We start from the raw sequence: 25,297 nt of genomic DNA on the forward strand, positions 1-25,297 counted from the left end.
ACAGTTCAAGAGCATCAATTCTTTGGTACTCAGCTTTCTTTATAGTCCAACTCTCACATCCATACATGACAACTGGAAAAATCATACCTTGACTAGATGGACCTTTGTTGACAAAGTAATGTCTCTGCTTTTTAATATGCTATCTAGGTTGGTCATAACTTTCCTTCCAAGGAGTAAGTGTCTTTTAATTTCATGACTGCAATCACCATCTGCAGTGATTTTGGAGCCCCCAAAAATAAAGTAATGTGATTATGTTTTTATTAAAACAAAACTAAAAATTTTCTTACTGTATGCTTTCTATCTCTCTAAATATTTCAGTAGTAAGACAAGGGATGTGTTCATAAAATAATCCAGAGGATAGAGCCCTTTCAAAATAAGACCAGAAAGCTGCTTTTCCAAAAAAAAATTTGTCCCATCTGATAAATACTCTCAGGAAATAGTTTTTCTATTATTCTGGCTATTTGTTTTCTACGTCTAATCTTTTCATCTCTGTGGCTCCCAGATGCTTCTGCATGACTATCTGGCCAAATTAGGAAGAGGGCTGCAAACTCTCTGACATAAGTTACTGAAGCACTCATCTCTGGCATGAACTTAGGAAACTGAAAACAAACAAACAAACAAAAAACACCCTGAGGTCAGGAGACCTACAAAATGAAGAAAGTGAGTAAGTTGCAAACATCTTTGGGAACAGCGTTTAGGGGAAAAACATTGTTTTATTCAGATGTTAGCTGCTGCAAGCATTTTGGCAATGCTCTTTGTGAGGTTGAGGAGGTTTTACTCCAAGTTTGCTTAGAGTTTTTTTTAATCAGGAGTTGATGTTATATTTTGTCAAATTGTATTTCTGCATCTGGTGAGACAACTATATTTTAGAAAAAAATCTATGAATATTATAAAGTACATTGATTTATTTTCAAATTATAAAGCAGCTCTGCATCCTTAGAATAAATCCCATTTGGTTATACTATATTAACCTTTTCATTTTATTGTTGGTGTGATTTGCTAATATTTTGCCAAGAATTTTTACATCAGTGTGAAATCATGCAACTCAGATGGGACTCAAACCCACAAGCTAGACTCGAACCCAACCTAAACCCAGACTGGGACTTGAACCCACGTCTTTAAATGTCTTTATTCTGGGCTCACACACCTGGTCTCAGGACTTAATGAAGCTCAGGTTCGTGATGTCTTGTGGCAAAAAGAATTTAGCAAGAGACTAAGTGATAGGTGAGAAGTGAATTTATTTAGAGATACACATTCCATAGACAGAATGCAGCTCGTCTCGAAAGACAAGAATGGCTTTGGGAGAACAGTACTGCATAGATAGTGTGTGGGCCATCTCAGAAGGCAAGAGACCTTGAAACATGATGTGGTTAGATTTTATGGGCTGGGCAATTTCATAGGTTAATAAGTGGGAGGATTATTCTAACTATTTTGGAGAAGCAGTGGGGATTTCCAGGAATTGGGCCATCACCCAAATTGGGCCACTACCCAAATGGATTTCCAGGAATTGGGCCATCACCTCACTGGTAGGTGTGTCATTTAGAATACTAAAGCATTACAATGGGCATATAATGAGGCTCAAGGTCTATTGGAAGTTGAATCTTCCCACATTGGGACCTAGTTGGTTCTAACCAGTTATTGTCATGTCCTATGACTATGTCATTCTTTTAAAGATTGTGCCCTGCCCCCTTCCTTTCTGTTTAGAATGTTCATGAGGGTTACTGGTGTTTTCTCATAATATTTGCCTGGTTTTGGTATTGGAATCTTTTGAAATGGCTTGGGAAATACACCTTCCTCTTTAATTTTCTGGAAGAGATTGGGCAAAAATGGTACTATTTTCTTCTTGAACATTTGGTTGAATTTAGTAGAAAAGCCATTTAGAGAACCTTGAATACTAGGCTCAAGGGCTTGGCCTTCACTCTGAAACCTTCAGTGGTTCCCATGGTAAAAAGGATGATGTCTGAAAAGTGTGTTTTGGGAAGATGAATCTAGCAGCTGTGGGCAGGAGATATGTTGGCAGTGAAAGCCTAGAGAAAAGCAGCAGGAAAAACATTTTAATTTCCAAAATGCCTGCAGATAAAGCTTTGCTCAATTTTTCACAGGCTTGAGGGAATTCCTCACATAAAAATGAAATGACTCCATTTGATGAAAACTGCACATAGGCAGGTGCCTTTCCTTACAGAGAGGCTCTGTGCACAGATGCTCAGTTGAATCCATGGACTGTAGCCTGTCAGGCTCCTCTGCCTATGGGATTTCCCAGGCAAGAATACTGGAGTGGGTTGCCATTTCCTGCTCCAGGGGATCTTCTCCACCCAGGGATCGAGCCCACATCTCCTGCATTGCAGGTAGATTCTTTACCACTGAGCCACTTGGAAAGCCTGAGATGCTCTGAGGGGGGTGCAAATACTATCACTGAAAAAATTACTCTTGGTGTCCAGGGTTTCTCATTCAACTAAATAAGTCCGGTCTGGCTTTACAAAATCCCCAAACCAGAGTTATATTGCTACATTTTAAAAATGGCTGGAGTTTTGTTTTTTTTTAAGTGATTATTTCAGATTTTATTTATGGTTTAAGGACTCAGAAATACACATCTTAAGGACTTGTTCATAACACAACTCTATAAATTTGCTGTAAATTTGTTGTCATTTTGAATAAGCACAATCTTCTGGGCATGATATTCTACGTATTTCCTTCTACACTGTTAACTAATTTTTTTTAAGAACCGTATTGCAACTTGAGCATCTGATTGCAGCAGCCACTCTCAATGAGTTTCACTTTATTGCATCAGCTCTTGGGATAGGCCAGTGCCAACCAAGGAGCTTAGTAACTCAAACTGCAAAAATAACAAGAGGAATTTGTTTTAAGATTGAAGCCATCATTTTATAAGCCATTTTCAACTGAGTGAAAAATACTTCCTCAAATATAAGTTTATGAGAAAATCATTCAGCATTTTCTTCTACATTGCAACTCAAACAATGCCTATGTATTAGTAAAGCAGGTACACCTTTCTAATGTAATACAGTGCTTTTGGGAGGGAGACACAACTGACATCAATGGAAGATTCAACGAATTAGGGAATGCCTTTCATTTGTCATCAGTGTGAATGACTTGGCATTGTCAATATGGGTGGTGTTATTTTAAACCCCGAACATCGTTTATAGTGATTTTCATTGTAAACTAAAAGTCTGTGATGTCAAGCTTCAATGAAATTTCCTTCTGGCAAGTGTACATAAGGCTTTTTTTTTTTTCCAAACAGCCCTGAAAAAAAAAAAACCTCATATTGAGATAGTACCCATTTGTTATCTCTTCTGGTCCTTAAGAGAGTTATGTGAAGTGACTTAGTCAAATTTTATCATTGACTTATTTTACAGGTAAAAAAACAAAATTGGAGGCTTGGAGATGAAAGTGAATTTACTAGAATTACAAAGCAAGTGAGTGGCAAAACTAAAATCAGAACTGAAATCTCTTAACTCTGGCACCCCACTTTTACTATTAATGACACACTTCTTCTCTTGAGTGAAACACAGATATGGTGACAAAACGATTCCTCATTTGCAGAACTCAAAATACACACACTTGATATGTAACACAGGGCAAGCTAACATTATATTCCTGGTGATGAGTATTTTATAAATCAACTCCCTAACATTATAGCTCTGCAGATAGAAAAATCTGTTAGGTTTTGTTATTAAATAAGGTATTAATTACTTCTATCCATTAATACACTATTTTTAAAAATCTACTTTTAATTGGAGGAAAATTGCTTTACAATATTGTGTTGGTTTCTGCCATACATTCACATGAATCAGCCATAGGTATGCATATGTCCCCTCTCTCTTGAACCTCCCTACCACCTCCCACCCCATCCCACCCCCAGAAGAGCTAATAGACATTTCACCAAAGAAGACATGCAGATGGTTAATAAACACATGAAAAGATGCTCAACATCGCTCATTATTAGATAAATGCAAAGCAAAGCTACAAGGAGGTATCACCTCACACTTCTGGGCATATACCTTGAGAAAGTCATAAGTGATGATATCTCAGAGTACATATGTGTAGAATCTTAGGGAAAAGGAGACAGTCGTGGAAAATGTGTGTTTATTTAAATGTATAAACCAGAGACTCATGCCCTGGGGTATGGACATTTTTAGAATCCTTATATAGGCACAAGGAGATACAAGGATCCCTGAAATGAAATGTAGTTTTGCTTCTTTTTTTTTCGGGGCAGATCCTTTGGTTTTATCAGACTTAACAAGGGGTGTGATTCTTAAAAAAATTGTACCCTAATGCAGTGGTCCCCTACCATTTTGGCACCAGGGACCAGTTTTGTGGGAGACAATGTTTTCAAGGACGGGGGGTGGGGGGGTTCATGATGATTCAAGCATATTACATTTATTAAGCACTTTATTTCTAAACTAATGCTGCCACTGATCTGACAGGAGGTACTGGTCCATGTTCCAGAGATTGGAGAGGTTGGCCCTGCTCTAATGGACACAAAAACAATTCCTCCTTTTTCACACCACGGCAGCCCCCCAAATTTCTCCATCTCCTAGCAATCAGAGAGCTTATTGTCTGTTTGCCACATTTATTTAGTACCCACTGAGTACAGTTTTGCCTTGTTACTTAGCTATAAATAAGAGAGGCTTCATTTCAAGCATCTGTATTTCAGAGTACCCAGAATCCTCTGTGTGTGTAGTAGTGCTTAGTAAGTCACGGGGTTTGTGAGTGTTGACTTTCAACTCTCTGATAACTGAGTTGGATTTTATCATTGACTCATTTTTACAGATGAAGAAATGGAGTCTTGGAGCTAGAAGAGAAGTTACCAGGACTGTAAAGCAAGTAAGTGGCAAAACTAAGATTGGAACTCCAATTTCATAACACGTTCCCAAGAACACAGGAAGGCTTGTGGAACTGAGCTTTTTTGTAGCCATACTATTTAAGTTGTGTGTTGGCAAACTAATTCTAAATGCTAAAATGAAGTAACAGTTGTGATTGTCAAGTTACAGAATAACTTTTAAAATAGTCTCAGCAGTATATAGTAACCTAGATGTAATTCCCTGGGCTGGTTATGTGTTTATTTCAAAGATGGTGCTGTTGGCTTGAAGTATGTTCTGTATGAGTTCCTCGTTAGGATGGCCAGGGAGGGTCTCAAAATGTTTTTAACCAACATGACAAATTACTACGGTCCCTAGCAGAACACTCAATGATTTTGTTTATTTACTTGGCTGCACCGGGTCTTAGTTGTGGCACATGGGACCTTCAATCTTTGTTGTGGCATAAAGAATCTAAAGTTGTAGCATGTGAATTCTTAGTCGTAGCATATGGGATCTGATTCCCTGACCAGGGATCAAACCCAGGCCCCCTGCATTGAGAGTGAGGAGTCCTAGCCACTGGACCTGCAGGGAAGTCCCCACTCAATGATTTTTGCTATTTCAAAATATTCAGTCTGCCCTCAAAGATGTAAGATTTATTATGTAAGCAAAACATGTGACTAAAAAACAGCCTTGTGCTCCCCGAACTTAAGTTCATAAAAGGACCTCCAGTTTGCGTGTGGTGTAGGATATGTTGGCAAAGGTAAATAACCTCTAACGGGTATTTCTTTGAGATTATGCTCACCTGAAGGCTGGTATGCTGTTTTACAAAATCTTGCCTGCACTTGTGGGATTAAGTTTAATGAATGGTATTTGTGTTAAAAAGTGCCCCACTTCATGCTATACACCCTGGTGGGGATGAGGGTAGGGGGACAAAGATTACCAAGACTATTACATTAGAGAAGCTTTTATTTCATTCAATCAGGAAGTTATACACATAAAAGTAGATAATCTCTACATAAGAATTGTACATGCTCTTGTGGAATTATATGTGGGTCGATAAGAGACACATGAGCCAAACTGGGGCAGCAGGGAAGGCTTCCTGGAGAAGGTGATGTGTGAACTAAGTCTTAGAAGAAGTGTAAGAACCAAGTGAGGAGAGATGAGAAGAGCTCACAAAGCAGTGGGAAGAGCTTGAGGGGAGACTCGGCTTTGCATGGGAGGCAGCAATTTGCGGAGCAGGGCCGGGGTCACAAACAGTTCAGTGTTACTGCAGCATGAAGTTTAGCCTGGGGAATCACAGGATAGAGAGCTGAGTAGCAGAGGTCAGGTCATGGTGGTCTCGAGCCTGAGCCGAAGGACTCCAGCTTGCATTCTGTCGACAGCAAGTAGTCATCTAAGATGGGGAGGGCCACAGTCATATTGGCAGTTTGCAGAAGTGACTCCATGATTTAAAACACTCCAAGCCCCTTACAGTTTGTTGCTATGATAAGTTCTGTACAGTGACTAGCAAATGCTGAGCTCACATCATCTAAAAGCCACCAGACCCCACCTATTACACGGTATCATTTGTAGCATTGCTTGGAGTGACTCTACCCTCTAAGCTCCAGATAATAAGGGCTTGGACTTCCATCCCACATTGTGTAGAAAGCCCATGGTTCCCACTAAAGAGTTCTAAGGGTCGCAGGGGGGCTTCTGCTCTCTAAATTCTGGCAGCTATTGAGTTCAGTTCAGTTACTGGATTGTTCTGTAGGTCCCTGTTCTGCTGTCAAGTCAACCTGCGTCTGCGACTGACTTTCCAAGACTTTCATCAAAAGCCACTCACACGAGGTGTGAAGCATGTGCCACACACTTTGCTGAGGGGCTGGAGAGGCTGAAGGGTTCACAGGACAGAAACTGGCAGCTGTCTCCAGTTGCCCGTTGGGCGTTCCTGGGGTCCGCGCATGCGCCACGTAGCTCCGCCTTCTCCGCCTTCCTGATTCCCCGCACTTCCCCACCCGCTCCTGAAGCCTCTAGTTCTAGAAGGCAGAGCAGTTCATCAGTCACGCCCCACACCCAGCCCGGGACCTCCTTCAGCCTCTCCAACGATTTCTCTTCTCTCGCAGCAGTATAAAAATTTCATTTCCCGAGACATTTCCAGCCCTCCTGCCAAGGCAAAGGAAACAACAGTTACTTTGGGTTTTAACTTGTCTTTTTTTTTTGCACCTTCATGTCACTGATTTCTGAGAGAACTAGAGAGCCCTATGCCAACGGTGTGCCACTTTTGGCGAGTTGGCATGATTCATTAGGCCCGTGGAAATCTTACCTGCCTCCTAATGGAGACAGTGCGCCGGCGGCGACGGCCGGGAACACAGTGCCCGCTGCAGGGGAGGGAGAAGCCAGGGAGAACCGCACGTAGCCTCTAGCCCAGCCCCGTCCTACCTGAGGTGACTGGATCCTCAGATAGGAAAGGTTGGTTCTCTTTTCTGAATGAAAACAGGTACTGGTGCTGACGTCTGCCAAGAGGTTGTTTTCTGTTTCTAAGCTGTTTGTTAATATTTGGCTTCTATTCTGTGGCATGCGTGGGTGCCCTTCAGAAACTCACCTTACTTAAAAAAAAAAAATCTTTTCCTCTGAAAGAGGAATAATCTTACACTATTAAAAATATATATATTGTGTGTATATATATACACACACACTTTTTCTCAGATTTGGAGTTTTAGGGGGCTCCTGTCTTCCAAAACAAAATGTCCTTCTTCCTCTTTTTTTTTTTTTAATATTAAGACTCAAACTCTTGTTGAATTTCTAGGCTTATTAGGTGTGTAACTGTGACTCTGTGGGTGATTTACGTAGGACATTGTCTGAAGAATGGGTTCTCCTTGCTGGGTAAATATAGCCAGACATTTGAAACATGGGTTCAGTCCCTGGGTGGGGAAGATCCCCTCCAGGAGGAAATGGCAAGCCACTCCATTATTTTTGCCCAGAGAATCCCAGTCAGAAAGGAGCCTGGAGGGCTGCAGTCTGTGGGGTCGCAGAGTCCGATGTGACTGACACACACATAGACTTTTCCCCTTCGGGGGCTTGTTACCAATTGTATCAGGCAAGTATCCACGTCAGTGACACTGGGATCCCTCTCAACTGACAAATACCAGGATCCTGACATTTCTTGGGGGAAGTAGTTTCGATAATCCAATGCCTTTAGAGACCAGATGGGTAACAGGGAACATACAAGGTGATTGGTTAGATGGAAAATGCTGGATCCTGTCTAGACCCATTACATTGAAAACTTGTGTGACTATAGAAAACTTACCTGTGCAGTAAGTTACTCAAGAGCCAGCATAGAACTCTGTACAGAAAAGGACCCTAGCAGATAGGAGGACTCCCTTTGAATGGGTGAATCACGTGTATTTGTGCAGACTGGAATTTATGCTCCAGCCTCTTTTGTTCTTCTCACTTGTCAGGGAGGAGAAGCATGCCATTCCCCTTACTTCCATGCAGCCTCGTTGAGTGTTTCCACTGATGCTGTGGTCATGCCTGTCATCCTGCCCAGTCAGGGTGCAGCCAGGCTGATACCCAGCAAGCAAAAGAGTATGGTTGAGATAGCAACCAGTGAGCTTTTCCTGAATGCGGGGACCAAGTATTATAACACATTCTCCCCTCCAGGGAGGCGGCTTGTGCACATACCCTGCGCCCCCACCCTGCCTTCACCGGCTGCATGTAGACTAGAGCTTTCTTCCATCCCCACCAGACTTGCCCAAGCCATGGCCATCTACCTGTCTACTGCCATAGTCTCCTAACTTATCTCCCTGCTTCCACCCCTGCCTCCCCGCAGCCTATTCTCAACAAAGCAACCAGCATGATCCTTTTAAAATGGGATGTACCTCCACTGCCTCCAAACCCTCTCAAACTGGCCCATCACTTGAAATCCCAAATCTCCTCCACAGCCTTTGAAGTCTATAATTGCTTGGTTTTTGCTGCTCCATTCTCCCCTCTCTTTCTGTCTTGGTCACCTCTACCTACTTGGCCATCTTGCTTTATCATAGATGAAACAAGAAGGCTTCTGCCTCAGGACTTTTGCAGTGTCCTCAATGGACTGCTCCCTCGCTTCCATCGGGTTCTCTGGCCAAGTCACCTCCTTGGAAGGCTTCCTTGACTGCTGTCTCTAACATAGCTCATTCTTTCATTCTCTAATCCCCTGCTCTGTTTTGTTTTTCTCTGGAGTTCTTATCACTACCTGACTTATTAACATCTGTCCTATTCCTGGCTTCCAGTTGGAAAGCACCATGAACGACGGGGCTTTTGCTTGTCTTGTTCTCCACTCGTTCCCCAGAATCCAAAATAAAGCTTGGCACATAGGTAGCATTGAACAAATAAATGAAATAAGGACAAATGAAGAGAAAGAGAGAGAGAGAGAGAGAGAGAGAGAGTGTGTGTGTGTGTGTGTGTGTGTGTGTGTGTATGTATTTGTGTGTAGAGGTATCTTTTGAAAAATTTGGTTCACATACATCCTTCCTCATTTTCATTAAAAGTTCCAGAACTTGTATTTCCCCCAAACTCATGATCAATTGGTTGTTGTTCAGCCACTCAGTCATGTCCAACTCTTTGCAACCCCATGAACTTCATCATACCAGGCTTCCCTGTCCTTCACTATCTCTTGGAGTTTGCTCAAATTCATGTCCAATGAGTCGGTGATGGTATCTAACCATCTTATCCTCTGACGCCCCCTTCTCCTTTTGCCTTCAGTCTTTTGAGCATTAGGGTATTTTCCAGTGAGTTGGATGTTCGCATTAGATGCCAAAGTATGGAAGCTTCAGCATCAGTCCTTCTAATGAACATTCAGGGTTGATTTTCTTTAAGAATGACTGGTTTGATCTTGGTGTCCAAGGAACTCTCAAGAGTCTTCTCTAGCACCACAGTTTGAAAGTATCAGTTCTTTGGTGCTCAGCCTTCTCTCTGGTCCAGCTCTCACATCTGTACTTGATTACTGGAAAAAACAGCTTTGACTAAACAGACCTTTGTTGGCCAAGTGATGGCTCTCCTTTTAAATACACTCTCTAGGTTTGTCATAGCTTTTTCCCCAAGGATCAAGTGTGTTTTAATTTTGTGGCTGGAATATCTGATGATCAATTTAGGATATGCCAATTATAAAGTTCTAGAACCTTTCAGAAACTGTCACTGTAGGTCCCCTGAAGCCAGTGAAGGAATGTCTGTTCTTATCTAATTATCTAAAATTATCCTCCAGCATTTATAAGCCCTTTTTGGGAAATCACAGGACTCATTGTTTGGGGTCAGGTAAAAAGGCAAATTTGCTTATAAAGAATTATTCTCAGTCTAACTTTCACTTGTAAATGGGTGAATTTGAGAAAATATAAATGACAATGGGTTTAAACCATACTCTGCCCTCAATCAACCAGTAGGCAAGAAATACCTCTAAATAAGAGCCTAGAGCATTAATTAAATATTCAAACCTGCAATTTGGTGTTCTTCCACATTTTTCAGATTTCCGGCCCATCACATTAGCTTAGCATGATAAATCCAAAGATCAAGCTAATTTCACCTTCTGGAGTGGTACAAAGTTTAATATCTTCTTCCCCCACTGGTTAAACAGACTTCTGTGTATAACCAGTGAACTTGAATTAGTCATTTTGGCTCTTTAATCAGCAGAAGGTCACACATATGAGGGTTTCTGCAGAGCTCATAGGTACAGCACCATTAATCTTGATTTCTTGGAGTGGAAAAAGATCTCCATAGGCTAGAATTTCAAGGGGAGACCTCAGAGGGAACACTTGCATATGGGGTTAGTATGAGTGCAGACCAAAATCAGATCTCCAAACAGACACAAGTGAAGAATTTTAACTTTACTTTGAAAAAAAATGAATTATGATTTTTTGGGGGGAAATAAATTACAATTTTTTTTGGCATTGGAAGGGAAATAAGCAGCTGTTATTTGAGTACAGCATTTTGTAAACGTTGCCTCTTTGCCTTAAGAAGACTCCTCAAGTAGGGGTTAGGATTTTAAGAGAAGGACACAAGTTTGGGTCGTAAGCAACTTACCCATGACCGCAGTTAGTCTAGTGGAGTAGGAAACAACCAAATTTACATTTCTCTCACTGCAAAGCTGGTATTCATTCAACACTTCATTCATTAAGTGAATCTTAAGTTCATTAAGGATCTTCTGTTGAGCTTTTAAAGATTTTTTTTTTTTTTTTTTGCTGTACTGCACAGCATGTGGAGCTTCCCTGGTGGTTCAGATGGTAAAGCGTCTGCCTGCGGTGCAGGAGACCTGGGTTCAATCCATGGGTTGGGAAGATACCCTGGAGAAGGAAATGGCAACCCACTCCAGTACTCTTCCCTGAAAAATTCCATGGATGGAGAAGCCTGGTAGTCTACAGTCCATGGGGTCACAAGGAGTCAGACATGACCGCACAACTTCACTTCACTTACAGCATGTGGGATCTTAGTTCCCTAACCAGAGATCACCCCCCTGCATTGGAAGTACAGAGTTTTAACCACTGAACCACCAGGGAAGTCCCTTAGAGACTTTTTTTTTTAAATTACAGTTTCTCTTTCCCTCAATTTCCTTATTTTCTTCTTACTATTGCCTGTGCCAGTTTCAAGGTTTAGCACCCAATATCAGTCAAACATTCAGGAGCCATTGCTTGGAAAGTTTCAGATGGATTATCTATCTCTAAGGCTCACAAAAAATTTAGCCTTATCATAAATGAGTTTCAACACAGACCGCTTAAGAGTTGATGAGCAGAAAGTATCAAAATGATTTTTCTTGCTTGTCAAGGCCTGTCTTGTCCAGTCACCCTGGGGCTTCCTCCCTTCAGGGCCTGTTCTCTGTCATCCAGAGGGATGAAGCTCTGACCCAACATTCCTTGGTAATAGTGGCTTTGATTTTCATTTCTCTCATGAGAGGTGGAGAGGTGGGGTTTGAGATGGTGAAATATTGGCTGCCTGTGGTGAGACACTAAATTGACTTCTAAGTATGGCAGAAATGGGACGTCTCTTATTCTTTCAACTTGATGTATCCAGATCTGGTTCCCAGAAAGGGGAGACTGAGCCATCTTCAGTTGAAGAAAGGAGAAAGATTTGGGTAAAAACTTTTGGAAAAGTTCTTTAGAAAAAGGAAAGGCTCATAACAATTTGGGCTTCCCTGGTGGCTCAGTGGGAAAGAGTCCGCCTACCAATGCAGGAGACGTTGGCTCCATCCCTGATCCAGGAAGATCCCTTGGAGAATGAAATAGCAACCCACTCTAGTATTCTTTCTTGCCTGGGAAATCTCATAGACAGAGGAGCCTGGTGGGCTACAGTCCAGGGGTTCACAAAGACTTGGATATGACTTAGTGACTAAAAAACAATGACACAACAATTCTCTCAAAAATAAACTTTATTTAAGTTACATGTAGTTTATTAATAAAAGAAATATTTATCTACAGGTCAGCAGGATGGGATGTGTTCCAACATGTGCCTCTAGAATTCTAAAGATCCTGAGCATGATAACTGGTTGTATGCTCTGGACTCCTGAGGCCTTACATACTCTTAAGTCATATTTTGGTATCAAGTGACATTTTTAAAAACAAGAGAGTTTTGTCAAAGCCAGTCATTTCATTTGAAGAATTCTTTCCCCTCTGTGCATGTGTGAAATATGAGCAATGCTCAGGTCTCATGGGTAGATTCCAGAATACCTAAGACCCAGGGTTAGTATTGCATCATCAATCCATGGACTCGAGTCAGAGTTCTTTCTGTCTTCTTGGGCAGGTATCTCCTTATGAGAACCTCAATATTTAAGATATATTGTGTTACAGTTTGTTTTCCCCAATGTCTTCATACACAGAAATGATGTAGCATGTTTATAAATTCCTTTGGGGACTCTTCATCTTTCACCTTGTAATCCAGTGATCTACTCTACTTCCCATGGCCAAGGAAACTAATTCTGGAACTTTTAGCATCTTGTAGGCCTGGCACTGAACAAACATTTATTCTGTGCCGACCTGACATGGAGGTGCTAGTGTCATACCCTCCTTGTGCTGCCATATTGGAAGTCAGTCACTGTGGGTGTCTGAGAAACCACGGAAGCATCCAAGGTCATTAGTAAAGGAAACTCAGCAAACACACGATGTGACATTCAATTTAACCTTCACACAGCACTCCCTCTTTGTCTGAGAGGAGTGCCAGTAAGCACACAGGGTTTGGAGTCACCCATTATTTGCCACCTCAGTTTTCATATCTACAAAATGGAGATAATACTTATCTATTCAGGTTGTTGTGAAGATCAACTTTTATGTTTTCCTGAACTTCCACAATTTAGGTCCATTTAAACTGAGGGCCCCATATGAGTGATAAAGACTAACAGGTTGTATTCCTCATTCTTGGATAGAAATTGTTATAGCAAAAGTACAGATGTGTTTTAAGAGCTGCCCCACCATTAAAAGCAAGAATTCCAACTTCTATTGGGTTCAAAATAATAAACTGCTTCCCAAGGTAAGAATTCTAGGAAATTACTCCAGGTAGACTGCATGACACAGGCGCATACCCGCCTCAGAATCTTCTGCTTCGGCATAGATAGCTAAAAGGTAGTCTTCAATTTAGGTCTTCTGTTTTCTAAGTGTTAACTGAAGAGTCAGTTCCCTATATCTTTGCTATTTAAAGCCTGTCTTCTCATTTTTTTAGAAAGGTTATCAGATTTCCAAAGATATAAGGAACAGAAGCAAGTGTCAAAGTTGAAGTCTCCAGTTTTTTGCCTTGTGTTCATCAAGAATAGAACACCAGAGGCTTAGAAATGATACCAAGACTTTAAAATAGCTATAAGAATGTTTTAAGAGCTGATTGAACAACTAGGGATATTTCTTACCAAACGGATAGCTTGCAAAGGCCATTTAAAAATTTGGAATCAAAACCTTGACTGAATTTCTTTACCAGAGGCCACAGGTATGTTTATCATCAGTCTTCATAGCAGTTGGTAAAGTCTCTAGAGGGCTTCCTTTCTGTGACTTGCATGACAGGCTCATTTAACTTCAAACATCCTTCTTTAGTGTCTGCTAAGCTTCATACTTTACCTCTTAATTAATTCTCATTTCCCACATTAAACTCTAGAGACATAGCAAATTTATGCCAATAGGTTTTACATTGGAGTCTTAAAAGTTCTTGTGTGGCTCCCGATGCACAAGACTCTAGTCTCCCATGAACTATTACTTCATGCTGAATTGATTAGCCATGTAACTGTTCTAATTTCCATAGAAATATCTAGTTACCACATTTCTTCAAGTGAGTTTGTACCTCTTAAGGTAGAGTTTCTGTCCTTGGCTACTTCTATAAAGGACAAGGTGAAAGAATGAAATGCTATAGACTCTTTGAAGGTTGGAAATTGGGATGTAAAACCTGGAAGTGCTACCAGGGACTGGAATCCAGGAGATGATAGAGGATCTGCTTGGGTTTATTCTTAAAATCTATGACTTTGGGCTTTATAGTGGACAAATACTGTATACTGAGAGGGATTGGGGGCAGGAGGAGAAGGGGACAACAGAGGATGAGATGGCTGGATGGCATCACTGACTCAATGGACATGAGTTTGGGTAGGCTCCAAGAGTGGTGATGGACAGGGAGGCCTGGAGTGCTGTGATTGATGGGGTCACAAAGAGTCAGACACAACTGAGCGACTGAACTGAACTGAACTGAATACTGTATAATCCTTGTAATGGGGGGAAACATTGCTGTCTTTAAGCTTCCAAGGAAGGAATTCTGTTTTGCTCTAAATGAATAAACCTATCAATGGGTTTTATACAAGAACAAGGTTAAAGTCCCAGTCAACCAAATGGCCTTTAGAGTTTACATAGGACGAATGCTCACCTACTTATAGAACAGACGCTTCAGACACCTCACAGGAGCAGGCCGCATCCTGTTTAGTGTAATGACTACTTGCAGATGAAGTAACAGATGGCAGGCAGAGACTCCTACCTTTACAACTTCATCCTTCTCCTCTGTATGCTTGACCTCCACACCCCCACAAAAAAAGGTCCACACCAGAATTCACTCTCATCTATTTGCCTGGCATCACAAGAGGGTATCTATTAAACAAGATGACAGAAGCACCTTCTTCATCTAAGAGTATTGGTCTCTTTACCTAAGCCACAAGCCAAATGACAACTGTCTTATTTACATTCCATATGCAAGTGGACTCTGACTCATCCACTGATCCATTTAGCTATTCAAAAATATCTTCTCTTCATCCTTTGGCTACTGCACTGATCAATCTGCAAAGACTGCTGCTCCTTCTGCAGTGGACTGTCACCTTGCTTTGGACTTGGAGCATCTTCCCAGGGTTAAAGCTTTATTTCTTCCCTTGCTTGTTGGCTTCCTGAGGTTTAAGAGAAAGAAATGGCCCATCTGATGGAAATCTTACACCAGTTGTCTGCTACTTTTTCTTCTACCTAGTGTCCTTTTCTACTCTTCATATTCAATATTTTGAAAATTGTCCATAGGATGAATTCATTCTATGCCAGCAAGCCTGACAGATTAGATCACCTTATAGATTCTCCATGAAGTCACTTTAAAAATAGTGGTTTTCAAATATTAGTTTACATCAGAATCACCTGAAGGGTTTATGAAAACACATATTCATGGACCTTTCTCTCAGAGCTTTTGATTGAGCAGGTCCAGAGTAGGGCCTAAGAATGTGCGTGTTTAACAAGTTCCTAGATGCGAACCTTAACCCCACTGAGAACCACTGCTTGAGACTGTTCAAGAATGGCACTACCTGTTACCTCCCTAGCTGTCTTCAGGGTCGATGGTCTAGATGTGTAAAAGAAGAAAGTCCTTACCCATGCATTGGAAGGCACTTTTCCTTGAATGATACATAATTTTAGGACATAGAAATCTGAGACAAGTACAGAAAGGAGAATTAATAGAAATCTTTAGCATATGTTACTGGATCAGGAAACTAATTGGAGTAGGAAATTTCCTCAAAGGGTTGTACATACTGGCTAACCTAGCTTCTTTTACCAAATAAGAAATATTTGGGGAGGCAAATATTAAGTACTTAGTTGTAAGAGAAACAAGCCATATTATAGGCTTCATCATACAATATCAAGATCTAGAGCTCACATATTTAGTTAGAACACCTGATACTACTCAGGCTGTTTATGGAAGTTCATCCTAGAGGAATAGGCACAAACCATGGTTAAGCTGCTTGGTTTAATTTTTTTTTTAGCACTTGAAAAAAAAATGTACAGTAGTTTGAACACTTAGTCTTTGCAAACCTCCACTGAGGTCAAAGATTTCATTCATACGTACAAAATTAGTTTACAAATTTTTTTTTTGGCAATTTCACCTTAGTAACCCGTTTTATCCTATTGCCATTGTCCCAACCATTGAAAAAGTTTACAATAATTTACATAGAAATATTTTCAAAGTGCTTAAGAATAGTGATTGTTCTCTGGGATATTTACAGATGGCCTATACAATGTATGTACAGGTGGTATACACTATAGCACAAGTTTCGTTGCTGGAATATGGCTTTCGAGGGAAAGTGCATATTTGGCCAGAGGTGGCAATACTGTCTAGAAATTCAAGGGTTACAGATACTTTTGGTAACCACATCCAAAACTGAAGGAGAATGTGGATGGGAATATTTACAAAAGTAATATAAAAATGATTAAGTATACAAGCTTGATCCACGCAAAGATATCTTGATGTTCTTCCAGATGGGAGGAAGAAAGAGGCTTCAGCTGCTGGCTTGGTTACCATTCCGAAGTAGGGGGTTTCACTGGTTCAGACCTCAAAGGTTGTGACTTGTCTCAGAAGTCAGGCTAGATCATCGTCTGTGCTTACAACTGATATCTGTGGAACAGAAAAAGCATGGAGTGAGTTTGGTGATTCCTTTGTTGGTAGCAAGTTCATTTTCTAAAGCAAACCTTGTTTTTGAGTTGTTCATTCAGAGACCAAAGGTGCCCAGAAGGGAAGCCAGACCCCAAACTGTACTGAGTTGCATCACGAATGCATTTTAACTTGAATTCAACTATATTTATTGGGTAGAGAGAGAAAATAGCGTGACTGATTCTGCCTATTCCCCTGAATGACCTTAGATTGTGGATAAAAATGTGAAAAGACACACATGTGGCATGAACTGACCACCACTCTTGCTTCACCAGAGCTCTGCTCTTGTTTTGTTCAGACTGTTCCAAAAGTGAAGGCTAAACACTCCATGTTGGTTTCAACTGAAGATCAAGTGACTGACTCCAGTGTTGAAAGGAAAGATAGCTCTATGAAGTGGGATAGGTGATTTTCAAGCATTTGGTCATTTTGGCTAAATGCACCTTGCTCAATACACTGACTTTAAGTCAACCATCCTATAGGCGCCTGCTTTAAGTTCAGAAAGGAGATCTTTGGTTCATGCTAATATTTACATGTAGCTTCCATAACCCAAAATATCTTAAATTGTACAATGATGTCCTTAAGTTGACTTGTCATTCTGTTCAGGGCAGACAGTTGTCAACTGACTTAAATTCTAACAGGCTAGACTGTCTAATCTTCAGGGAGTAAATGAAGTACCGGGTTGACCAAAAAGTTTTTTTGGGTTTTTTGATAATAGCTTATGAAAAACCCAAACAAACATTTTGATCAACCCAATATTTGGTGACTCCATGGTTCTAATGGCTCTTTCCAGCCCAGGGAATCATAGCTTGTGTTGTGGCATCCTTTCTAAAACGTCTGACTGCAAGTCATGTACATAAAGACACAAAGCTGACTTACTGCTGGGTACGTGTGTCCAACAGAAGCACTGTGTCTACCAATGTCTATTGATAGGTCCTCTTCAGTGGTCTTCAAGTACACAGGATTGTCAAAGTTCATGCTTTTCATGTTCTTATGTTGCCAATTCCGCCACATCAAGTAGCCACCTACTGCTGCCATTGCTAAGAGCACTGAAAAAAAGTTAGAAGGTGACTAAGCAAGGTCTAGTCTCAAAACATACAAAAAAGGAGGATGCTAAAGAATCCATGATTGTTAACATTAATAAAATCTTCATGTTTTAGGAAGCTAGGATGACTAGAAATTAGAATATAAATGGCGTGGGAGCTTAAAACAAGTTCGGACCAGAGGTTGTGTTGTTCTCTAGACTCTGATGCATAGCTCCTGGGCAGTTGGGGAGTCCTTGGCTCCTCCCCAGGCTAATCGAGTTCAAATTTCAGAAGCTTCTGGAGAATTCTTCAGATGGTCCTCCTGGTGAGTTAGCTAAGCTTGGAATCCCATAATTTAGGATAAAGAGACCACTGTAGCATAGTACCTTACACTTCACATGCCCTAGATAGTGTTAGAGGTTCTTCTCCCTGGGCTTGAAAAGGCTTAACTATTTTTAATGTACCTTCTATAACTCCTCAAGAAATCGTTTTAAGAACTCATGTATCTCCTCTGTATGAAACGTTATACATATTTCGAAGGGCAACAGAAAAGTGCTCTTCACTGGAAGGGACTTATTATGAAAGGGGATAAACCCAGACAAACAACTCTGAAGTAGAAAGCAGTGAACACCTTGTACATAACAATTGCACATTCGTGCCTGCCAGCTGCAGTGCTAAGGACACCACTGTAGAGAAGGTGATGGACTCTTAGAGAAGGTGATGGAGCATGCAGCTTGGGGAAGGGGCAAGGGTGCTTCAGTATCCAGAGTGCTGTGACAGAACAAGGAGCTACGGGAAGGGGCATCTCTAGATGAACTAGAAACAGCCATCCAGTATTTATGAAGTTCCTTGGATCCAGATGTGTGGGGAATGTACTTACAGAGGGGAAGGATGGCCCAGGCAGCAGAAGTCCCTTTAGGGGGAACACTGACCTCCGATACTGCTGTGGTCACATTGATCCCTAGAGGGGAATAAAGGGAATCAGTTTAGAAGGATCTGAATTCAGACTTAGAAATTCACCCACCTGGTAGAGAGCCTCATGCCCTCTTGCATCCACCACTGCTGCTCTGTATCTACTCCAATTGTATTCCAAGAACAACTGGTCTAGAAGTATTTGTGAGTCTCATGTTATAATAGCCATTTCACAAACAGCTCTCTCACAGATGTCTTACTAAGTCAGGTCAGGCTAAGAGCTGCAGGTTCTAAGTCTTTGGAATCTAAATACAGGTTACCAGTTAGGGGCAGAACGAGGAGTTAAAGGCTGCATTAATGATGTAAGGGACAGGTACAAAGAGTGTGGCTGTTAGTTGAGATTAACTGTTTGCAGTACTGAACCCAATACCTCCAGGAACTAGTCCACTAGTTGGAGAAATTTCTGCTGTGTTGGTATCTTTTGTCTCATTGTAATTCACAGTAGTTGCAGTACCTGAATTATAAAACCAAGAACCTGGTTAATGCCAAGGTTCCAGAGTGGCTAGCTCTTTAGTCCAGACAAGCCATGCAGTGGGCTATTTTAACACTGGGAAATTGACAAACCACTGCTGAATCAAGTTGCATGGGGGATGTGTCAAAACTAAGGGAAACCTCAGCAAAACCACAGATACACAAGGCTTTGGGCATAACTGTAAGCACTGGGAATTTGACAATTCAAAAAGATATACAGCCACACTTAATGACCTCTCTAAGCAAAGTCCCAGGCTCCTGGAAGTTGCAAGAAATGCTCTGAAAACCATATTACCAGGCATACTAGTCTCACTGTCAAATTGTTTTGTAATTGCTTTCTCAGTAAACTGAGCTTGTCCCTGCAGGGACTCAGTATCATGCTAATAAAAACCTCACATTATGAGATCCTAATTCACAACATGTAAGTTTTAATTTGCCACTTAGTCAAAAGCTAAGAACAAGAGACCAAGATGCAAGTTTCATTTAAGTATGAGTTTAAGATAATGTCACCCACTGTGACCAGAAGTTTTCCTGGAACCCTGGCATTCTTTAAGCCTCATTTCAGACATCTTTCTCTGGAGGACAGTGTTAAGACTTTAAGAATCTGCAAGTTGGCTGGGTCAGTGCTGTTATGGAACTAATTGGTACAAATCGGTATAGTCACCTATAAACTCATCTTATGTGAGTTGGAAGTCCATCCTCAAGGAATGACATGAACTCTTGGTGTGCAATGGTAGCAGATATGTTCTCTAATTTATTCCAAGAGTGAGTTAAAACAGAATTCTTAAAATCCAGGCTAGTTTTTATAGCTAGTGTTTTATCCTATTGCCTGTTGTAGGTCCTGCTTATGGTTGAAAAGGAAAAAGCCTTACTTTGGCACTCTCGGCCATTGTCCTCTAGATTGTATCCATTGGGACAGGAACAGGTGTATTTTGGAGAGTGGTCATTAATCTGTGGGGCTGGCAGGCAGAGGTATTCACATCCTCCATTCTCCACATCTTCTTCACACCAGTTTTTACCTATTCAGAAAGAAAAGTCTTTTCAAAATGGGTCTTCCAGTACCTGCTATACATAAAGCTTGGTTCTAGATGCTGAAGACAATGTCTTCAAGTCCTTGTCTCTAAGGATTGCTCTGTCAACCCCTAAAGTTTAGCCAATACTTATGAAGGATAAATAGTAGGAGTACAGGCAGCATGCTCTAAGGACACACAGAGCCAGAGAAACTTCTTGGAAGTAGGAAAACAGTTATGCTGTACACAGATGTATGGAGAGAGGAGGTGGGGAAAGGAGGTGAGTGAGCAGACCTGGCTTCACTATCAGTCCAAAGCTTACAGCAAAGGCTCAGAGGAAGGAGAGGAAGCATGCTCTTCTGGCTTTGTCTCACTCCCATAGAATGGGAGGAACCCAGCCACGGGGAGGCCTAGAGGTTTCATTTAGATAGAACCAGTCATGTATTCTGAGCAGGAGACCACATGACCAGATGTGTTTCAGCATCTATACAATTCCATACAAGAGGTGTCATGGTGGAGAGAGAGGGAAAGGTGATGGCATAAAAGCTACTTTGGAGGCTTAGTTCAATAGTTGTAGCAAGAAGGAATGAATGCCAAGGGAGATGGAAGGGATTGATATAAAAGTCAGGAGGCTGACAGTTGGGAGGGAAACTAAAAGCTGAAGTTCTGAAGCTCTTTGACCTATAAGTCAGACTATACTGAGCACCAGGTCTGAAGGGTTGGAGGGAGGGTCCAGTGGGGGGAAATTTCCATTGTGGAGCAAGTTGAGTTGCTAGGGAGCTGCTGATACCCAGAGGGCACTGTGCCAGGCTGCTGCCCTGAAAGTAGCCAGAGGGGCTCTGCTTCCCCACGATACCTGATGGTTGTACAAGTTCGTGATAGACAATGATGTCCTGGGCATCATTAAGGTTGTTAACTAGAGTGGCCAGCTCCAAGCCAGTGAATTTATTGGCACCATAGACTGCTTCATTTTCCCCATCTATCCAGTAGACACGATCCTAAAACAGAACCCCCAAATTAGTATGTACATGTAGGATCAACATGAGTCAGTCTCTAAAGTCATTATTATTTACTGCCAATTTAATGGATCAAATTTATTTAAGGCTGGGTTGGGACGTCAGATGTAAAACTCTAAGAGAAGCAAGTTCAGGTTCTTAAAATGCTCTGAGGAATCAGTATGTCGATTGCCCAGGTTTTAGGTGATGGCCCAGGTTTAGGTTTAGGTTTCTCAAGTCATGCCCCTCCATCCTTCCCTCCTTCCCCTATTCTTTCTTTCCAAGCTGTTACAGTAACTCAGAGGTATATGCTTAAATGTGAGACACACATCTTACCTCAAATATTGTGAGTGCCAGGGGATGAGCTAGGAATTCCAGAGACTTCAGGACTATCCTGCGATCTTGGCCATTCAAGTCCACACTGGATAACATGTGTAATTTGGAATCCAGCCAATAGAGGCGGCCCTTTATAAGGTCTGGTAGGGAAAGAATGGTCAGAAGTCAGAACTGGTCTGCTTCCATTTAAAATATCTAAGGAATCCAGTACTCTGCTTTCACTGTTCCTCCTCTAGCAGGGGTTCTTAACAGGGTCCCCCAAATCTTGTGAAGCAGCATGCAGAATCTGCACCCACATACATCTGGGGGGACTCAAGGGGCACCTGAGATTGTCAAAGTAACTGACTCAAGTGTTAGTGACATTATAGAAGTATTAAAAGAGGCCAGCATTTTGTTCTTCTCCGCTTAGGAGCCAGAAGTACCCAGAAATTCAGGAAATGTAAGGCACCTAGGTCAGGAGTGTTTATGATGAGAGTTCACCTAACTCATGTCACAGATTAGCCCCAGATGGATAGAAAAGCTAGTAATTATGGAGCAAGTGATTTGTTAAGTCCACCATTCCACTTACACTGTTTGGTTCTTATCACAAATCCCTGCTTAAGAAGGAACCTTAGAGTTGTCTGCTATAGTCTAGCATTCACTATAGAGATCAGTAAAACTGTGCAGACGGCTGAATTGTGGTTGGGGAGGGAAGAACACACATACCAAGTGTAATTCCATTAGGCCACTGGATGTCCGCTGTCACCAGCGCCCGTCTGTCAAACCCATTCATTCCTGCTTTTTCAATTTTAGCTGGTTCACCCCAGTCTGACCAGTAAACAAAGCTGGGAAGAATTAAATTAGAAATCAGCTTCAGTGGTTTAGAAGGAATAAAGCTGTAGCTTGAGACATACATGTTCAAAGAGTAAATGGGAAACTCTAGAGTATCAATTGTACCACTTAAGGGTCAAAGTTATGCTCTGGGTAAACAAAAGTTAACACTCTGGATCGACAAGCTCATTATTAACTATATTAAACTATGTAAGTCTGACATTAAACTTCAGCCCAAAGTCACAGGTTATATATTTCCTTTATGAAAGGCCAATGCTTCCAAGAGAGTAAAAGAAGAGTATCTGGTAAGTTTTATAGACACCCAGGGCTGGGCTGTGTTCTAGTGAGGTTTCAGGGGAGTCAATTGTGATTACTACAGCCTTGGTCAAACTGCTAATAGCTGCTTTCCTATATTATTTAGGGGCAATTTGGAGGAAGTCCTCAGTGAAATGTTTCTAGAGAGGTGTATTTATTTTCATTGGACTTTCAGACAACTTGCACACTTAGATGAAAGCCTAGAGATAACATGGTTACCAAAATCCTCACAACTCATGTGACTACTTAGGTTGGATCATTCAGAACTAACCTGATAAAAGTGTTCAGACAAAAATTAAATCACTTGCATTTAGAAATGAGCCTATCTATGAAGCAGAAACAGACTCACAGACATAGAGACAGACTTATGGTTGCCAAGAGGGACGTGGGGGAGAGGGGAGGGATGGATTGGGAGTTTGGGATTAGCAGATACAAACTATTATATATAGAATGGATAAACAAAAAGGTCCCACTGTATAGCACAGGGAACTATATTTAACATCTTGTGATAAACCATAAGGGAAAATAATATGAAAAAGAATGTGTGTGTATATATGTGTGTGTGTGTGTGTATATGTATATATTTATATATCTCCATATATATATATTTCCAGGCAAGAATACTGGAGTGGGTTGCCATTACTTTCTCTAGGAGATCTTCTCAACCCAGGGATTGAACCCAGGTCTCCTGCATTGCAGATTCTTTACCGTCTGAGCCACAAGGGAAGCCCTATATATATACATACACACACACACATATATATACATATAGCTGAATCACTTTGCTAAAAAGTAGAAATTAACCCATCGTAAATCAACTATACTTCAGTGTAAAAAATGCACAGAAGCTAGGTGGGTGTAAGGGTTTAGATACAGCTTTCAATATATCTCAAATCAGAATTGTTGTTTCCTTCATGTGAACTAGCAGTCATCTGCTCAGGGAGGGCCTGTCCTATAGATGAGTCCATTCCCGGCTTGCTCAACTATGGCACCACTGATATCTTGTACTAGATAATTCTTTGTTGTAGGGAGCTGTTAAATCTTGGGATTTCAGTACTATTTTAGGCACAAGGAAAGCTCCTGACCTACACAGATAGCATCTGAAAGTCTATGTGATGAAAAACACAGAATACAAACCCAGACAACGGGTCCACAGCTATGGAGGCAGGCTCTCGCAAGTCAGAGTTAAACAGGAACTTCCTCTTGGTTCCGTCTAGGGTAGCTACTGAAATAGTCTTAGAAGCCGCGTCAGTCCAGTAGATGGTCTTGTACACCCAATCAACAGCAATGGCTGCAGGATTATAGACATTGTCGATCATTTTAACATGTCTACCAACTTTGTCATCAATTGAGGCACTGAAACAGAATAGGTCACAAGAAATTTAAGAGTTTGACACCATCGGAGCCTGGAGAATGGATTTTCTGCTCAAAAAATGGTCAACTACTTTGTTCAGAATGAACTCTAGTAACCCCATAGTTCAACACTCAAATTATGTAACCACGCTGCTTACCAATTCCAAATTACTAACACTGTAGGTGATCTTGTTGTTGGTCTGCATTCTACTTGTAAGAACACCATACTCTTAAGTGAAGCTACTTGCTTCAGTAACTATCATCTGAGTTTCTACAGTTCCCAATAAGAAAAAGCTACCACTACCATTCTAATTGTAGCAACTATGAACTAACTCAACTAACTGGAAAAAAAAAAAGGGAGACCATCAGAGAAATTAAGATGTTACCTGTTATAATCTTATAACTGTAGCCATCTTTTATTTTACAGGTGATTGTTAGTTTCAAATGAGGAACTGATAGTAATTTAATAATTAAAGAATCAGTGTTTAGATGTAATGTGTATGTGTGCTAAGTTGCTCCAGTTGTGTCTGACTCTTTGTGACCCTATGGACTGTAGCCTACCAGCTTCCTCTGTCCATGGGATTCTCCAGCCAAGAATACTGGAGTGGGTTGCCATGCCCTCCGGGGGATCTTCCCAACTTAGGAACTGAAACTGCATTATAAGTCTCCTGCATTGGCAGGTGGGTTGTTTACCACTAGTGCCACCTGGGAAGCCCCTTAGATTTAACATTCCTGACATTCAATGCTAGACTGAAACTAGAGATGAGGGAAATTCCTCCAAACCTTCAAAAGGCCAGTGACAATGACTTAGACCAAGACACCAAGAATGGAACTGTAAGTTACCTGAAGATGGCCTTTTGGCTTAGATCAGCCCAGAATAGTTTCTGAGCGGCAATGTCAGCATCGAGAGCCACAGTGTTTCTCAGCTGTTCAACTAGTTGGATATATTCTTTCCTCTCCAAGCCAATCTTCCTGATGTCTCGTCTATTGGTGAAGATGAGACTTGGCTCTTTGCCTGAAAGACAGGAATCAGGTTAATTTAGTTTTGCTGAAAGAAGACAAGGTCCTTCCAAGTTACTTCCTCCCAGTAGAGGAGCACTTAAAAAGTGAGGGCACTGCTGAACACTTCAGGAGTGCTCTTGCCAAAGTCCATGCCCCTGGGCCTGCAAGTGCTTCCTACTGTTTAAGAAGGCAATCCTCGGGTCACTGCATTCAACAAAACAGGGCAGCTGATGAGTAAGTTACTTATTTGAATTGCACTCAAGTTTTGGAAGCAGAGAATAAGCAGGTATTCATGATACATATGTAAAAGGAATTGACCGAGACAGGCATCTGGGGCAATG

The 25,297-nt window shown here is 41.3% G+C and overlaps 1 protein-coding gene across 2 annotated transcripts in view; it reads right to left on the reverse strand.

Moving 5' to 3' along the window:
* Nucleotides 1-12,168: 12,168 nt before the first annotated feature.
* Nucleotides 12,169-25,297, reverse strand: part of VLDLR (very low density lipoprotein receptor) — a 34,800-nt gene continuing 21,671 nt past the window's right edge. For both annotated transcript variants that reach the window (XM_061132890.1, XM_061132889.1), the window contains 9 exons: nucleotides 24,798-24,969; nucleotides 23,739-23,957; nucleotides 22,182-22,300; nucleotides 21,477-21,616; nucleotides 21,002-21,143; nucleotides 20,008-20,154; nucleotides 18,573-18,653; nucleotides 17,547-17,716; nucleotides 12,169-16,634 (listed from right to left, as the gene is read on the reverse strand). In XM_061132890.1, coding sequence (XP_060988873.1) covers nucleotides 16,599-16,634; nucleotides 17,547-17,716; nucleotides 18,573-18,653; nucleotides 20,008-20,154; nucleotides 21,002-21,143; nucleotides 21,477-21,616; nucleotides 22,182-22,300; nucleotides 23,739-23,957; nucleotides 24,798-24,969 — 1,226 coding nt within the window. In that variant the 3' untranslated portion in view covers nucleotides 12,169-16,598. The remainder of the gene's footprint in view (nucleotides 16,635-17,546; nucleotides 17,717-18,572; nucleotides 18,654-20,007; nucleotides 20,155-21,001; nucleotides 21,144-21,476; nucleotides 21,617-22,181; nucleotides 22,301-23,738; nucleotides 23,958-24,797; nucleotides 24,970-25,297) is intronic.

The sequence above is a fragment of the Dama dama genome, chromosome 29 (genome assembly GCF_033118175.1).
Source record: "Dama dama isolate Ldn47 chromosome 29, ASM3311817v1, whole genome shotgun sequence".
NCBI classification, from domain to species: domain Eukaryota; kingdom Metazoa; phylum Chordata; class Mammalia; order Artiodactyla; family Cervidae; genus Dama; species Dama dama.